We start from the raw sequence: 19268 nt of genomic DNA on the forward strand, positions 1-19268 counted from the left end.
TAATCATGGATAATCCGAAACCGGATGTTACACGAATACTTGGATCACTTATACCATGGCAATTACATCCGAAGTGGGCTAAATCCTTCATTTCTCGAAGCCCTAAGCTTGATGACAACTGATGAATGGGTCGCAGCCCTAGGCAACAGAGCAAATATAAAACCGGTTGTTACAACTCTCCCTCACTTAAATTAGATTTCATCCTCGAAATCGCTCCTTGCTAACACCTATATCAAAACAAACAATTTGAGGAATACAACCGAAGATTCGGCACATAAGACAACCTTCCCGAGATAACCGAAACCCAAACCAAAATTCCATCCTGAAGAAAGCAAACCTTAAACTCCCACAAGACCACTTCTACCCATCCATAGTCTGAAATCTATAATGGCCTGCCTCCCCGATAGACTGCCCATGCTGAAATATTTGTTGGGTTTTGAGCATACTACAACATCCTATGGTGCACATACAACCCTAAATACCTTGGATCTATGTTTTCTCTATTATACATGCAAATATGAAGTTTCCAAGATATTACCCTATACTAGCATACAAATATCATATACTTGGGTAATAAAATAAATAGAATACATACCTTGTTATTGTTGCTTGACTCCATGAAGCTTGAGAGCCTAGTGCCCCAAGTGTGACACCTCAAATGGTTCACACAACATCATGAACACTTGGAATAACCATGAGAAGAAGACACTCCAAGCTCAAATTGACTAGCCCTCATATGTGTATTACTTGTGTCAATTCTTGAGCTAAAGGGGTCCTTATATAGTGTGCACATTAGGGTTACACCATGTAACCCATGACTTTACCCATTCCTTATGCTCCATAGGTTTTAACCTCCATGGACCACCACATGGGTTAAACCCAACATAAGGAATCTTGGATCATAAGCCCACATATATAAGAATGAATGATTTACACAATCAATCCCCATATATTTAATTAATCTCTTTTGATCAATAAATTAAGTCCATATTTATTCTTGATCAATACTAATTAAATAACATAATTTTATGTTAATATATTAGAACTTATAATATATTAATATGTCACAAATGTCCTCTTCTCACAAATGATCAATCCAAATGTCCCGATGCCATGCAACCCAAATGGACCATGCCGAGTTGGGTCAAGTCTTACCAATTATAGTTATGGACTTAGATACTAATCCAACAGTCTCCCACTTGGATAAGTCTAAAACCATTATTGTGTATAACTTCAAACCTAACTGGCAATCATAACTCTCAAAAGCTGTTGTCGAACTCTGACCTTGTCGATGAACTCTGACCTTTGTCAATGACTTGTCCATTAGATAAGGGATCATATATTCCTCCATTCTAGATATCATATGGACTGAGACATGGATTATCAATCATTCTCTCTGTCCATTTGTTGTTTCCCGGTTTCCGATTTATGATGACTGACTGATTGAACAAATCAAATCAGTCCTAGCTTGGCCAAGCACTCACATGTGTCATCACTAAATCATCGAGGGGCCCACATATATCGCTTTTATCCAGAAGGTAAAAGGAATGGATAAACTTCGACTCATATGGGTTCTTCTACTACTTGTTGAATCATACACAAAGGCACGTTTTATAACATCGAGTTACCGAATGCGTTTTCGTGCAAACAATGTACAACCAACTCATAGTAACAACTCATATCTCTAGGTTTGAAGAATATAAGATATTATCGTCTCATGATCACTCGTGATAAAATCCATGAAGTGATTCAAATGAGCGCGGGTTGAATCCAGTACTCAGAACTTATGAGCACTCATGAGTGTTGTAGCACAACTTTGTACACCAACTTGGACCTCTACAAGCCAACCCATGATAGTCTTGATTCATATCTACTTCCAACATATGACCGACTGTGGATAGTTTGAATAACTTAGTCATTCCAGAAGAATAACCTAGTTATTATGGAAGTCAAAACATGCAAAGTGAAACACAAGAATAAATGAATCAAATATGGTATCAAACCCTATGAATATAAATAGACCACTTTTATTTATCACCATACTGATTACTCATTATTCATTATTTCGGTTTTATCAACTTTATACCTGAATTAAAAACACTAGTTGTCCCATGCTCCAAGCATGTACACTATGTTTTTCTAAACAATATCTTTGCCATACACCAAGTATTCACTCTATGTTTATCTATGATCCTTACTTTGTGAACTAGATCGATTGAACATAATTTCAATGATTCTCTTTTCACACTTCCAAATCCTTGTCGTAAATGTAAGAATTCCTAACATTTATCAAAATCTGTTTAGATTTTAAACTTATATGCACTGTTCCTCTTGTAATGATTATGCACAAAGCCACAAAGACTTGGCAATAATCATTAAAGAGTATTCCAATGGAGAGCAATTCCATGGAAACGATGTCTCAAATTCAAAGCTAATTGCTTTGAACATGCTTCTTGCATTAAGTTTCTTTAACCTTACACAGATTGCTTCCACCTATGAAGACTATGTCAATATGGTCCCATTTTGACTACCACTTCTGAACAAGAGTTGCCTCTTTTCAGACTATGTCAATATGGTCCTTCCAATATTAACATTATACTTCTTACTGTCCTTGAGCAACCAATCTTTGTTAAACCTTAGATTGTCCTCATCAATTGCTTAATCACTTTAGTCATATCCAATTCTAGACATTTTCCTCCTTAATGCCACAAGGCATTTGGAAAATTCAGAAAGAATAAATATTATAACACATGTAATCGATCTTGTACCCAAAGTAAATGGGACACAATTCATGATTTTTCACATAAAGACATGGTTCTAGACCAGTCTTTTGCCATAATAATTTTTTGTTTGCCATATTCTCAAAATTTGACTATGAAAAGGGATGTCGTAATCATAATCGAATTTTGAGAACGCAATATATAGAATTTTCTTAAGTTGAACCAATCCAACATGAAATTCATATATAAATTCTTGACTAAAGGTGATTAAAATCTCAATATAAGCTCTTTAGAATGATTATAAACTCAATCTAAGCTTTTTAGAATTGAAATGAAGTATAATTTCCTCTCCCTTAATTATAGCAAAACGACTTTTTCAATCCCTGCAACCTCACAAATTGAAACTTTTGTTTTCTATAATTAACATTGCTAACTTGCAATACTTATGCTCCCACTAACATGATGATTATTAGCATAACACTTATGCTCCCACTAGCTTTGACATGCATCCAGAAAATAGCTGGACCTCTAGAAGTCAATACTTTATTGACATTCTTACCAAAGTTCCGAATTCTGATACAATATTGTTTTGATAAGACTTTATCAAAATCATACACCTTATCTTAGATAGATCACAGGTGTGTCTAAAAAATTTCAGAACTATGAAAAGGGATGCCATAATCATAGTCTCAATTTTTTAGACCTTTTGTCATTTCTCATAAGTCAATGTTAGTGTGCCGGTTAACCACGCACGCTCCAATAATGACTTTTAGAACTACAAATATCACAATTGCTATCTACTTAAATCTACTTAGTGAAAGAATTTCCTCACCATCATTTTCATGAATCGGAGAGAAACCTTATGACACTTAGATCTTATGGTGTATGTGTTCTTATCCATGTGAATTTATCAAACCATAATCACAAGACTAGGTTAGTGACAAATCCTAACTCATATGGATTGAACTTGTGCAATCTTAACTTCTTGCCACCTGGCAGCTCAATGGCCTGCCATTGCTTCCAAGTAGCTATGCAAACAATTGAGAACATGTAGAACTCAAATGTATAGCCAACTTAACTGGAATGGGCACAAAAATGTCAACACGATAGGTTATAAACCTCTAGTTGTGTGCTAGTGATGAAATACAAGTTTTATTCTTGATTACTTCTTGAAACCCTTTTAGGATCTTTTAGACTCCCACTGTCTCCTTGACCTATAAGACTTTCTTGCCAAACTTTCAAGAGATAGTGTGGATTCTAATTAAGACAAACACTTAACACAATTAGCCTAAGTTGGTCTCTGTTTTATCCAAAACATCACAACTTACCAAATTCAAATGTACAAGAGTAGAAAACCTTTTACTCTTACATTTCACTAGTGTTAATAAACTTTCATTAAGATGTGTCACTCAAGTTACATTTGTGGTGGGCTTGATCAGTGCACAAGAATGTGTACTCGATCCTTTAGTCCTTTACTTGACTCATACATCCATGTGAACAAGTAATTAGTCTTAATTTTCCAATGCTTGAAAGTTCTCATTCATCATACTATACAACTTGCGTGATTCCAAGTTTCGGTCCAATTGAAACTTGGGTGATGAGAAAATTTCTTTATTTGGTAAATTTAGACACTACCACAAATGAAAGAATCAAAACCATTTTCCTATATTACTAGCAATGGAATCATATAAACAACAATTTTTTTTCACAAATGCCATTGTAAGGATACATAAAATAAATAAAATCAAAAATTTCCTTTTATTTTAAAACTTTGCGGAAAAAATTATCCTTACAATCCATATGAAAACCTTGTTGTTATATATATTCCTAAGCAATGTGTCATAACTCCTAAGTAACAACTTCAAAATTTTTGATGCGATCGAAGTCCATCTTCGCGATCAGCAACAGCATATACTTCCTTTAAGCTTTCTCTCTTTTCTTTGATTCTTATAACATCACCATGTGACTCAGTCACATTATGTAATAAGAATCTCCAAATAGGAGCTTAACAGAGTTAGACAATGGACTTTACCTGAAGTAGAGTCAAACTTACTGAATTTAACATCCTTAGGTAAATTTGGCAGCTTCGCAAACAGTGCCCCTTCCTTTGGCAATTTTAACAAATGGACCATTTGGTAATGGTACATGGGACTATCACAGACTTAGCTTTTCTCTTTACCATTTGGTCAACCGAGTTAATTATGGCCGATCCCTTTCCATTGGGAAGAGAATGCTTTTTCTGTATTTCCAGTGTCATCATTGTCAATGTCCATAAAGTTTTGGGAAGTCGATCTTCTAATCAAATTTTCTTTACTAGCCTTCCAAATCATTGCTGATTCAACAGTACCAAGCAAATAGATAAGATCATTAAGGGTCTTGTCATAGTCTGTTTCATAGGAGTCCCAAAGGAACTCACTATGTGACTTAGAAAGTGATTGAACCACCAACTTTCTCAAGACTTTGACACCCAACTCTCCCGGCTTGTCAATATGTGACTTCATCTCCAAGATCACACCTAGACCTTGCCTTGCCAATAGGGCTTGAGTGACCTTGAACTTGTGGGTTAGGGAGAATAATTGGAGGAGGTGGAGGAAGTGAAGTTCCAAGAGATTTGGGAAGATCATAGGTGTCTGAACTAGACATATTTTGGGAGATATTCAAGTTTAGTTGATTTAAAGTCCTTAATATAACACCCAATATGAAATATTAAGGCTAGGACCCAACAACCTATTTATAATTAGAAAAGGGATGCCGTAATCCAAGTTATAAAATAGTTGAAGGTAGGTAAATGACGATTTACCAATTTCCACCATGAAAAACGAAATATAATTAAGTTTTAATTGGATTTGAAACTCCTAGATCTTTTGAGATACATTGAACTTTCAATGGCATGTTTGAATCTCGAGTGTGCCCTTCAGGTTTTGTGACTGGGATGCTGAGGATCACAAAACAAGGTGTGAATAACCATGCAAATATACTTGATACCCTTAATATTTACCCCTCAATCGATGTGCCGGTTAACCACACATGCTCCACCAATACTATGATAAACATTAAGTTACCCTTTGCCTACCTTGTTAAATCAAGCTAGTGTGCCGGTTAACCACACACGCTCCACTAACTGACTTAAACAAAGTGCAAAGTGTAATTTCATGGGTTAGCAGCAAATTAACATTTTCCTAAGTAACTAAGATTGGGTATTAATAAGAGTTTAGTTACTTAGTACTTATCATTAGAGTAAATTACACAAATGGTCCTTATGGTTTAGGATAATTTGCACGTTTGGTCCCTAACTTATTTTTTGAACTCAGAAGGTCCCTACAGTTTGTTTTTGTTACACGTTTGGTCCCCGTCTTACCTAAAAAGACTATTTTTCCATTGATTTTTTAATTTATTTAAATAAACACACCCCGAACTCCATTCCCCTCACCTTACCTTACCTATTCCACCATTTTTCCCTATTTAAATAATAGTCTTTTTATGTAAGATAGGGACCAAGCACGTAACAAAAACAAATAATAGGGACCAAATGCGTAACAAAAACAAACAGTAGGGACTTTCCGAGTTAAAAAAGTTAGTTAGGGACCAAACGCGTAAATTACCCCAAACCATAGGGAACATTCATGTAATTTACTCTTATCATTAATACTTTTAATGAAGGGAGAATTATAGTCTTTGTCCTACCCGTTCGGCTAACGACCCTCCACCAGTCAAGGAAGCAGTGGGTGAGAGTGGACACCCATTAAACTGCCATTTTATAGGCAGTAACCTTATACCCCCTTATAGACCGGCTTCGTGAATGAGGCCTACTAATGGTAAGACGACTTTACTCTTATATATATATATATATATATATATATTATTATTAACTTATAATATTATAAAGTATAAGGGTTGAATTTTAACTTTTAAAATTCTAAGGGCTTAACTTGGAATTAAAGTATTCATAAGTGAAAACTTTACAAATTCCAAAACTTGAGGGCAAGTTTTTGAAACTATTCAAAACTTTTCATTTCATAACATATGAGTTTAATGGTTCATTAAAATGAAGACTCTTTATTTTTTATGTAACATCTTATTCTTTAATAATACTTTTAAAGAAGTGACTCTTAAACATCCATAACTTGAGGACAAGTTATGGAGTCATATTACTATTTAATGAAAAAGACTCTTCGTTTTTTTATGTAACTTATGACACTTTTATGAGTTTTAAGATTTATAAATGTGACCTTTTATGTAACTTGAGGATAAGTTACAAAAACACATTTTATGAACTACCTCTAGATTAATTAGGATTGAAAACAAATAAAACACAAATTTTATTTTTTCATTAATCTAAACTAACTCATAAATCAAGGAAACATAAAACTTTTGGTAATCCATAACTTATGGAGTTAAATGCTTGTTTTATGATGAAACTTTTCATGTTCCATAACTTAAGAATAAGTTATGGAATTCTTTAAAACATTAACACCAAATTTTGTAACTCCATAAAAACTATGAATCAAATTTTTTTTAAAACCTTTTCATATCCATAACTTATGGAGGTTTCAAAACACTTAAGATCACAACTTTAAAAAAAAAATTGAGCTCCAAAATTTTATGAAAAAATTTGTAACTCCTTAAAACATTTAGATCAAACTTTTAAAACTAATAAAATAATCATATCATTTTATCTTTTACTAAATTTGACCTAATGCAACTCATATAGCAAATGATTCAAATTTTACAAATAATTAGTTTTTCACAAAACAAGTAATTATCTTAAAATTTGACAAACTTCATGTTTTTTTTTTCAACTTTGAAAATCAAACATTTGCATGAATATAACAGAAAACAACCCATGGCTCTGATACCACTGTTGGGTTTTGAGCATACTACAACATCCTATGGTGCACATACAACCCTAAATACCTTGGATCTATGTTTTCTCTATTATACATGCAAATATGTAGTTTCCAAGATATTACCCTATACTAGCATACAAATATCATATACTTGGGTAATAAAATAAATAGAATACATACCTTGTTATTGTTGCTTGACTCCATGAAGCTTGAGAGCCTAGTGCCCCAAGTGTGACACCTCAAATGGTTCACACAACATCATGAAAACTTGGAATAACCATGAGAAGAAGACACTCCAAGCTCAAATTTACTAGCCCTCATATGTGTATTACTTGTGTCAATTTCATGAGCCAAAGGGGTCCTTATATAGTGCGCACATTAGGGTTACACCATGTAACCCATGACTTTACCCATTCCTTATGCTCCATGGTTTTTAACCTCCATGGAGTATCCATGGACCACCACATGGGTTAAACCCAACATAAGGAATCTTGGATCATAAGCCCACATATATAAGAATGAATGATTTACACAATCAATCCCCATATATTTAATTAGTCTCTTTTGATCAATAAATTAAGTCCAAATTTCTTCTTGATCAATACTAATTAAATAACATAATTTTATGTTAATATATTAGAACTTATAGTATATTAATGTGTCACAAATGTCCTTTTCTCACAAACGGTCTATCCAAATGTCCCGATGCCATGCAACCCAAATGGACCATGCCGAGTCGGGTCACGTCTTACCAATTATAGTTATGGACTTAGAAACTAATCCAACAATATTATCATGCCAAAACCTCACCAAACAACTGACCAACCATAATGCTTCCAACCCTAACTACCTTGATGAAACCTACGAACACAAAGCCCCTAACCATAACCAGCTGTAGAATCCTTATACTTGGCAGAAGGCTCAAATAATCCTTCGAGTAGAAGATTCATCCCTGCAACGGTTAGACTCAAACGAGAGTTGCATAATAGGATCGAATGAATTACTCTGAGGTTAATTAATCCAAATGCAAGTGACTTAGCACTTTCGACCAACAAGCTAATCCACACACACGAATCCTTAAATCGCTACTTTTTCCCGAAACATCATGCTGCCTCTTGTCTAGTTCCCAAATGAGTCGAGACCTCCCTGGTCCCAACTTATCTGCCAGCTATCTGGAATACTGGAGTCACCCCACGCGACTTCCAAAATAAAACCTCTGGATAAGAGCCTAGAGATCCAGTTTTAGCATCTCTATTTCGAGACTTTAGAGGTACAAAGTCTGTATCTTGGCTACTCATTGAATTGATCTACGTTTGGGTTGGTTTATGTCCATTTTAGTCCCTTTTTCTTGGTCTTTGTGAGCAAGGGTTGTTTTAGGAGCATAATCTAGTAGATCTAGACATTTTATGGGTCCCTCATTCATAAAGGTGCAAGATTTGTGGAGTTTCTGAGTTCATGCATGTGTTAAGACCATCCACTAAGCTTTTTTGAGCTATAGACCCCCACTAAGCCATGCATGCTAGTAAAGTTTCCAACTTTACTTGAAAAGTCATCCATAGGAATCAAGATGGAGAGTTTGGAGCAATGGCTGAGGTGATCAAGTGCTTAATGGAGGAGATTGGGGTCCAGGAGAGTACGATGGGCGTACCCATCTGATACGTTGCGCGTATTGGCCCCAAAGGGTGTACGCTGGGCGTACTCGGCCTGGTTGACCCTTCTTGTTTTGTTGACTTTTTAGGCTTTTGACCTTGGACCAGGAGTTGGTTAGGGGTGACCATTCATTATTTCGGGTCTGTTTGGATATTGGGCCTTCTCAGGATAGGTCCAGGATGGATTTGGGTCTAATTAGGGTAATTAGGCCTTATTGGGCCTTGTGGTGTCATTTAGAGTTTGGACTATCGTTTGGGCTTGTGTTCTTTGAGGTTTTGTTGGGCTCGCTTTGAATGTGCGTTTTGGTTTGGGAAATATTAATGGGCTTCAATGAAAGGCCCATGTGAGGGTTTGGGCCCGATTTGAAAAATTAGGCCATTAGTGGGCTTTTTGGATCTTGTAGTTGGACCTTTTTGGTTTTGGGCTTGGGCGTTAATTTTGGTTCATGTTGGGTCAGGGGTAAGATGGTTATTTTACCCAAGTATGGATTATGGATCATAGTTTGGAACCCAATTGCTGATTGGATGTAATTTTGGTATTGATAGCTCGAGAAGTCGTCAGGGCACTAGCTAGGGATTTCTATCAGTGAGCTTCTGCATTTGAGGTGAGTCTTCTCACTATATCCATGGGTCAAAGGCAGTAATGCCAGCCCATTGCGTGTTATGTGGTATGCTAGTTATCTCTGTGATACTTGCTTGGAAGACCTCGGGGGGGGGGGGGGGGGAGTCCATGACAATTGGATGTCAGACCATGGGGGGGGGGGGGGAGCCAATGGCATTCCAGGTAAAGACCATGGGGGGAGCCCATGGAAACTATATATATGTGCATGATAATCTGTGGTTGTATGTGGTATGGTATTTTGGGGAACTCACTAAGCTTGATGTTTACAGTTTTTAGTTTATGTTCCAGGTACTCCGGTTTTCAAATGGAAGAGTTCGGGATGATTAGAGAGCACACGCCACATGTTTCTGCATTTTGAGAATTACTCTGGTTTAATGATGTTTTGCTAAATATTGGTTACTTTGGTTTTATGGAAACAATATTTATTAACGATTTATTAATCTAAAAACAAAAAAATTTGTCATGATTTTCAGGTCATTACAAATATACAAAGGATCATTAGCATCTGGTGCTTCAGTGGACTTGGTCCTTGAACCACCAAGAGATTCACCAGTAGTCATGGTGAATCAACAACAACAAAGAGTACACACAAGTAAAAAAAACAGAGATGAACTTGAGTGACTAGAGATCAGAATATTTAATCAATAAGATGGTGAACTAAGATCAATAAATAGGCCTCAATAAAAAAAGTGAGTAACTAGAAGATCCTTATAGTAAACCTAATAATAGAGACCTAGGATGAAGATCCTGAACAGATAGAATGAAGAAGACTTATAGTGGAAAGTAATTGGGTCTTTTACAACAACAGTGAAGATCTACAACCTTCAGAAACACGTACCTGCAATCGAGTTTACATTTTTTATCAAAATTTTGATCACAGTTAGATTCCATTCTCTTTAGAGTTATTTTAGAACTTCGAGGTTCCGTTCCCTAAATGAGTTAATATGAATCAACGTGGTTTGTTGTAAGATTATATATCGTTAAAATATTCAACAGAACCACTGAGACGAACAATCTGCAAAGAGAAACAATAACTTGCAGTAACCGAGGTCTTATAAAGAGCATGAACACAAAAAAACAATTGAAAATCCTAGATGGACACCGATGGAGTAAGATATATAGTTTTCTTTCCAATCGGAGTCTTGGATCAACACAACAGGTGTCGAGACAAGATTCAGACGAATAGAGAACAAAAACCGCAGAGAAAGGGAAAATAAACCCTAACCTTTAGATTCACAATTGATCAAAAGGGAAACAAAAGAGGAGTAATTGGAGTAACTTATCCGAAGACATCGAGCTCTGATACCATGTGAAAAATAATAGGAATTGTTTCGCAATATGAACAATCTATTATTGATGATAGATCGGTTCATTTGAACAACGTTTACAATATAAAAACTCACTACAATAGCCTACGGTACTCTCTCCTAAACTACTCTTAGAATGAAATAATCAGGAACAATGAATCAATTTGACTACAAGCTTAAAACTCTAAGAATAGTAACTCTAACAATGAGAGAGAAAGAAAACTGAGATATTTTGTGCGTATTGTAGTAGTGAACCTGTAACCAGTATTCAGACAACTTATATGATCCAAATGATGACCCACCAATAAACCACGAACCAAACTTAACCTGTATGTTCAAATATAATACATGCTGTCCATAACAAAACAAACTATACCCAACCTAAACAAATTATAACATAAATAACAAATACTAAAGATTGAAGTAAAATATAAGTCATATATATATATATATATATATATATATATATATATATATACACACACACAGACACACACACACACACAAGGTCAAAGCCAGTGGATGATTCAGAAGCTCGAAGATATGCTCCGGGCATGTGTATTAGATTTTGGAGGGAGTTGGGATACTTACCTTCCTCTGACCGAATTTTCCTACAATAACAGTTATCATGTCAGCATTGACCGATCACCGTTTGAGATTTTGTATGGGCCGGAGGAAATATTGTAAGGGATAAATATAGACACAAAATAGAAACAAATTAATTTGGTAAGTTATAAAGAAATGGACCAAATAACTTTTAGCCCAACGGTATCCAATGTTATCCTTCCTTCTTGAGCTCGAAGACTCAAAAGTGGATTTATGAGTAATTTAGAAATAGAATATAGTTGTTGTTAAAAAAAATGATAGAAGAGGGGCGAAAAGGCTTAAATATGTTATGGATAAGAGGTGGACATATAAACCCCTATTTTAGGGATGTCAAAAAATCCCATGGGACCCCATTCCCATGGGGGCCCCATCCCGTTTGAAGGTATTTCTTAAAAACAATCGGGGGCAGGGACGAGGGCGGGGGCAAGGTTTAACCCCGTTTTAATTTTGGGGGCGGGGCGGGGTGGGCAATCCTGTCCCAAAACCCCCATGGAGACCTCGTTAATAAATTATACATATATTAATTATATAAATATATTAAATAATAACATGATTTTGAGCTTCTAAAATTCAACAAAAAAATGTTTTCAAGTTATTAGTATAATGTTTTTAAGATGCCATAACTTTTTTATTTTTAACATGTAAAATTGTGCTATAAATAATTATTTGTTATCTAAAAAAATAACTTATTTATTCCAAATAAAATAGCCCAAAATCAATTGTGGGCAGGGAAACGGGGGCGGGGCGGGGATCATAAGGAGGATTCGGGGTGGGGGTGGGGGTGGGGGTAAGACGACTAGACATTTCGGGGTTGGGGACGGGGAACGGGGACATTTCGGAGCGGGGGATGCACTCCCCGTCCCGTTTGCCTTCGTTGACATCCCTACCCTATTTATATCTCTTGGTATTTTTTTAAATTTTAATTAAGAGCGAAAATGTAAAAACAATTTTATTCTAAATAGAAGCATCAAATTGGTAAGTGGAAATATAGCTGCTATGAAAATATGTACATAAATTAGGGATTAAAATACAATAATGATTTAAAATTTTAAATGCTCTGACTTGAATAACTCGAATACTATATTTCCAAGTTGCATTAAACATTTCGTTATTAAATATTGACTAATCATTTCTACAATCTACATTGTTTTAGTCAACTTGCTGTTTCTTTGGTTAAAAATTTGAAATCTCCATTGTTTTGATTCCTAATTCAAACACTGATTTGAAGTGCTTGGGTATTAATTTTTTTGCTTAAACGAAGTCAGATTATATGTAAATATGTGTATAGTACATAAAACCTTGCTTTATTATATATTTGGACATTACTCAGACTAATAATTTGTAAAAGAATTGGATTTACTAAATATGAAAGATAGATTTGAAAATATAAAAGGAAAAGCAAAAGAATAAGTCAATCAAGGAAACATAAAAGATAGGTTCAGATAAAAATAACATAGTTACAATACTCAACCAATTAAGCCTGTTCTGATATGAAAAGAATCATCATAGAATCAACAAAAGAAAACGAACAAATAAGCAAGAACATAGAGCTTTAAGCTTCGAAATAACTAGATTTCAAGGGGTTTTCGTGCATATCTCTAAGGCCTTCCGTTGTGTTCAAAAGGCCTAACCACAGAAGCTAGTTCATGTCCAATATTCCGCAGGTGATCACTGTTTGAACCCTTGTGTGATCCATATTCAATCATGGGTGCTTTATTGACATCTAGAAAATGCAACATTATGACTGTAGCTACAGAACCAACACACATAGGAATTGGACCGAAAATCCATAGGAGCAAAGTGATTGCAAAGTAGAGTGCACGCAATCCTACTGTCCAAAAATTGTTTCCTCTTATCACCGACTTTTGGATGCAAAGAACAGGAACAGAACCTGTTGGCATGCTTATGAGGAAACTAGCATGCACAAAATGTCTTGTAGTTTGTACAAAACAAGCAAACGCCAGTAGGAAGCATGATAAAATGCCGATGTATTTGATAGAGCTGGTGGATTTACTTGTGTCACCAAAGATAAAAGTGCTTGTAAGAAAGTTATTAGATGAGTTTCCTAGTAAAGCTCCGATAAGAGAACATAGAACTAGAGAAATGGAACACAGGGAAGTTGAAGCAGATAAGTGGCTATTAAGAACAGCTACTACAAACCCTCTATCTTTGGTGTCAATCTGCATCATTTCAAGAAAAGTTTTAAAGAAAATATAGAAAGAAGACAATTTTGTTATGAAATACAAGTGGTTGAAGTTATATATACCAGAAGCATTTTTTCAACCCATGCCTTTTTGTTATGATTCTCGTATCCGATCGCTGTGGTTTCAGGATGCTTGAGATATCTATAGAAAAGAAAGAGATGATAGACGCACATGATCAAGAACCCAGATGGGACTAGGATTATATCTAAGTGTTCTTCCTTCCATGCCCACCCCATCTTTCTTTTTTTCTCTTCGCAACTGAGTTTCTTTTTGGTATCCAATGGGAATGAATGTCAACATATAGCATGGTAATGATCTATTTCATGGGAGGGGTGGATCTGACTTTGTCAACGAGTTTTGGAAGGAATTGAGATGCTATTCACAACTTGCAAATGAATACTCTTCCTCCAGGCTATTTTACATCGATTAATATTTTATCTTTCTTTTATTACTAGTGTGAAGCTTTGGATTAGGTAAGATTACCCTTTCTTTTTTTTTTTTTTTTTTTTTTTTGGAAAACGGCTTGATTAAAACTATAAGAAAGAAAACCCAGTTGGGGAATTATTATCACTCAATTATTTATTTTTGCCACAAAATATTTCAGGATATGGTTGCGATAGAGTATGAGTAATATTTATATTTGAATATAAACGTAAGTGTATTCATATATGAATCCACCACCTCCCCTCCACCACCAACCACCACCTCTGCCACCACCACGCAAACTAGATTCCATCGACAATCATAGATTCCAATTATAATGACTCTGGATAACTTTATTATAATAACCTCCTAATATTGGACTAACGTGTAGTTGCCATGTTACCGATATATACACATTTCGATTCATCCACCAGGAGTTTGGAAAAGAAATTATGACGTTGGAGCAATCTATATATCAGACAGTTCAATCCCCAAAGACAAAAAATCTTAAATTGTAGAATGATTTGATCATTAATGTAATGTTTATCAAAAGAGTGTTATTGACCGGAAGACATCTGATGTCTTGTCAAAAGACGTTGGAACCATGAAAGAAGACCAAAGTGTAACACCCGATTCTCAGGTACTATTCATTTATGGCTACAATTATTAAATTCTTGGAATTATGGTCCTATGCTGTAACATTCCAAAAATCAAGGTGAAATTTTTATTTTTCAAAACCAAACCACGAACAATATATGTTTACAAAACTTAGTTTCCAAAAGTCAAAATCACAAATCAAAGTATCCCAAAATCAATTCTTATAAATACTGAAAAATGTGCATGATCAAGTCTTCGCCTTGCCCCAATCATCTGAACTACCTGAAACATAAAAACTTAAACTATAAGTCAAAACTTAGTGAGTTCCCCAAATACCACACAAAATAGAACGTATACAAAAGTGCATGTTGGGTCCAATCAGTTATCGGACTAGAATACCCTCGGATCAGCAGCCATCAGGTTGGATTATCCCTAAGCCCACATCACGAGTCTGTCTTGCCTTTCCGACCCACAACTCATGCATGGATTGCTCCTAAGCCCGCATCATAAGTCTGATTTGCATTTCCAGCCTATAACTTATGTCTGGCTTGCTCCCAGGATTGTTGGCTTCCGCATAGAGTAGTATTCCCTAAACCTAACCGTATTATGTCAACATATGCAACAGATGAACATACAGCCAACAAACATATAATCATGTATATGTAACCAATCACTACATCATTGCAACATCCTATATACCACGATACATAACTGAATGGGTCGGCATTGGTGCCTTCCACCCACAAGTACAGTGAGGAAACTCACCTCACAGTCTGAAATGTAGCTGAACGAATCATAACTCCAGATGCTGACTCTACAGGTCACCTATACAATAAATCATGACCTAATCTCAAACTACTCCTCAAAATACCGAAAATGACCCTAGGTCAAACTTTGTCAATCCCTAGATCAAAGGTCAAAGTCAAAAAGTCAAGGAAAGACAAGTTGACTGAGTATGCCCTGCGTACTCAGTCACTACGATGGGCGTAGTCGTGACTCAGCCAAACCACGAGTTTCAAACATAGTACGCACATCATACCTCTTGGTACGCCCAACGTACTCCGCCAGGGTCAAAATCTTCTCATTAAGTGCTTATTCCTTGAAGATATTTCATCTGAACTCTATCTAGACCCAAAACATCATTCTTAGTCATAAAGTTTCCACCTTTATGGCTTTCCATGGCCAGAAAAGGTCCAAAAGCTAAAACCCTAACTTAATAAACCATTAAGACATCATAACTCTTGCATGGAAGGAATAGATGGTCCAATATCACATTTTATGGTTCCTAACAACTAAAAACATCTGTAAGGACAACTCTTCTGGTTAGAGTAATCCATACTAATGATCACCAAGCTTATGGGACCAAAAACAAACATAAACTTAGGGTGAACAAGATATAAGAAAATAACTCATCAAGTTTCAGAATTTATAGCTCGAAAGGATGCTTAAGGGTGAAACAATTTTGGATCCAAGATACCTTGAACTACCAAGATGATTTCCATTCCTTCATCTTCCTTCAAAAACACCAAAAAAGCACTCTCAGCTCAAAAAGGCTCGCACAAAGTATTAGGGTTTGCTAGGGATGAATTGGGAGATGGAGGTTGATGAGGAAAAAGGTCTTGAGAAGTTAATGATGCTTAAATAGTGCTCAAACCCAATAAATTAGGGTTTGCACTTTTGCCACGTACGCCCAACACACCAAAGAGTACGCTCAGCATACTCACTTAACGACGTGTTTTCATTAAGTGAGCCATGGGACCGAGTTGCAACAAATTAATTATTTAGGGTCAAAAATGAAATTACCTGAAAAAAGGGTGTTACAACTCTCCCCCACCTAAATTAGATTTCGTCATCGAAATCCTTCATGACTACACCTCAGGCCATTCAGACAATCCTTCCAGAATCTTGATCACCTTCCCTTACTACACTCAAACCCAATCTTAGTGAAACTCACATACCCTGTCTAATAATGAATTCATGACCTATTAACTTAACAAATAAGGAATAACCATCACTTCTCTGCTCGAAGTCTGAAACTCCCAAGCAAGCAAAACCATCTCGAAACATAGTCAAAATGACTTCACTTCACAATCTGAAACATACAAAACCCTTCTGGCCCTGAATTATCTCACTGATACCACTAGAAAAACACAACCTATGACTATTCAGTGTTATTGAATCCTCCACTTGAATCAAAACCACCTCCCAACACGAGTCTCAACTAGATAACCATTGAAGTGGAACACGAATAACGTCAACATATTCTACAAACTCCCTTTAACCACTTCGAAATAAAGGTATCTTATAAGGAAAACTCGAGAGACCACACGAAAAACAACAACTGCCAACAAACAACCTAATAATCTTAAAATTACTCAATAGCAACGACTACCTTTCTCTCCCTAACTGTAAGACCCAACTTTTAGTGAGAACCACCCAACTACGAACTCTAAAAGCAAAAACCACAACCAACTCCATCAATATACTTTCCAGAACCGAAAACCCATCAGTTTTAAACTTCAAAAACCATACTCTGAATCTGATGATCATCCATTTGTCGTACCTACCCCTAGTCCGTGACTAGGAACACCACCAAAACATGTGGAAAGAATACTTAAAACATATTGACCATGAATTCTAGCCAATCCTAAATCCAGAAGTTGTGCCCAACCATAAATAACCACTTGACTTCCTGACAAGTCATCACCAACCCACTGGTCCTACGAGCATAATGTTGGTCCATCCAAGAATTTCACATTGCATCCAAATCCCTTATCAGCTCAGGTGTATATCCACATGACGAATCACTCGATACAGTTACAACGAACTTCACGACTCAAGTCTCTATAACTGATACCCAACATTGGTAACCATACTTCAAATAAGCAACCCACAATCAAACGGGGTTCATATTGCAAACACTCTGCAAGAGACTTCTGATGCATAATTATTACTCCCAACAACTTTTAACTGCCCACATGATCCAAACCAGTGGGTCATTGAGTCTTTCGACTCCCAATAGTGCACTAACACCCAAACATGCCAGGAACACTAACGATTTGAGACCTAAGAATCTCAATCAAATGAATATTGGGTGTCACCCATATGAAACATTTAGCTACTGGCTCACGATACGTCATGACACCTTCAACCACTAATAGGGAAGTTCATTATACTACGCCGATCTTGCTGTCATTCTACCAAAAGCCCGAAGACTCACCACCAGCACCACCGGGCCTAATGATACTGAACCATCAATCCACTATCTTGTAAGAATGCAAACAACGTGCCCCTCAATGCTAACCGAACACAACACATGCCATAACCTTCAATCACACACAATTCCTTTCATAGTATATGCTGCTACCAATGCGAAATCAGACGAAAACATGGTCGCACACAACCAGAAAATGAGATAGTCAGTTGCACTCTTCTTCCAATTCAAGGGTTACAAACCAATTAAGAACCATGCCAATAACTCGAGCCAAGCATCCTCATGCGATCTTACTCATCCTACATATATCCACAAGAGAAACACATAACCAACCCTAGATCTACTGCACTCCTTCTTCCTCACAACCTTACCCATAGGGTGTGGTACTAATAAATCTATCCGAAATGACGAACCTAAGCCGCTAACTGAAACATCCTCATGAATGGTCGAAACTAAGATACCACACCTTGATTGAAGTCGAATAGGTCCTACCAATACTTATCTAACTTGACAAAACTTTTAAAGCTATCAGAAATACTTGCAAACCCTGTTCGGTTCAATACAGATATCGTCCCTGCCGACGCAACACGCCAAAATTCAATTCTTCTTAGATCCCAAGCCACACCTGAAAATTAAAAAACGACGCCCAAACATCTGAACTTCCAATAAACAAGGTCATCTACCAAACTCAATCCTTCTATGAACAATAATTGCACAACCAACCATTGATGGTGCCCATATCCAGAAGTGAAAATGTACAATGTAAGACTTATGACAATAGGTTGAGGCATCAGTTGAACTCCAACTGATACATCTTGAAACTTCTAAAGAGCCTATTCTATTAATGATGAATGAAAAGACCAAATATCGAGAGTGCATTGACAACTAATCCATTGACCAATACTCTACTGGACAAAGCCCATGAGAGACTAAACATACAAACTTTGAACTGATTAACCGATCATCAACTTCCCATCCTAGACTATATATATATATATATATATATATATATATATATATATATCAATCTACACAACAAGGTGACAAATCCCTCAACAATCGATACTCAACCTGAGCGA

General features: G+C 36.2%; 1 protein-coding gene across 1 annotated transcript; it reads right to left on the bottom strand.

Annotated features, from left to right (window-relative positions):
• Positions 1 to 13172: 13172 nt before the first annotated feature.
• On the bottom strand, positions 13173 to 14254 carry LOC145073600 (uncharacterized). The gene is made up of 2 exons (XM_079020140.1): positions 14018 to 14254; positions 13173 to 13931 (listed from the first exon to the last, which is right to left on the bottom strand). Exons 1-2 carry the CDS (start codon positions 14189 to 14191, stop codon positions 13350 to 13352), a joined length of 756 nt encoding a protein of 251 aa, XP_078876266.1. The 5' UTR covers positions 14192 to 14254; the 3' UTR covers positions 13173 to 13349.
• Between the last annotated feature and the right edge of the window lie 5014 nt (positions 14255 to 19268).

Source organism: Lactuca serriola, chromosome 9, assembly GCF_051521515.1.
Source record: "Lactuca serriola cultivar US96UC23 chromosome 9, Lser_US96UC23_V15, whole genome shotgun sequence".
Lineage (NCBI taxonomy): Eukaryota > Viridiplantae > Streptophyta > Magnoliopsida > Asterales > Asteraceae > Lactuca > Lactuca serriola.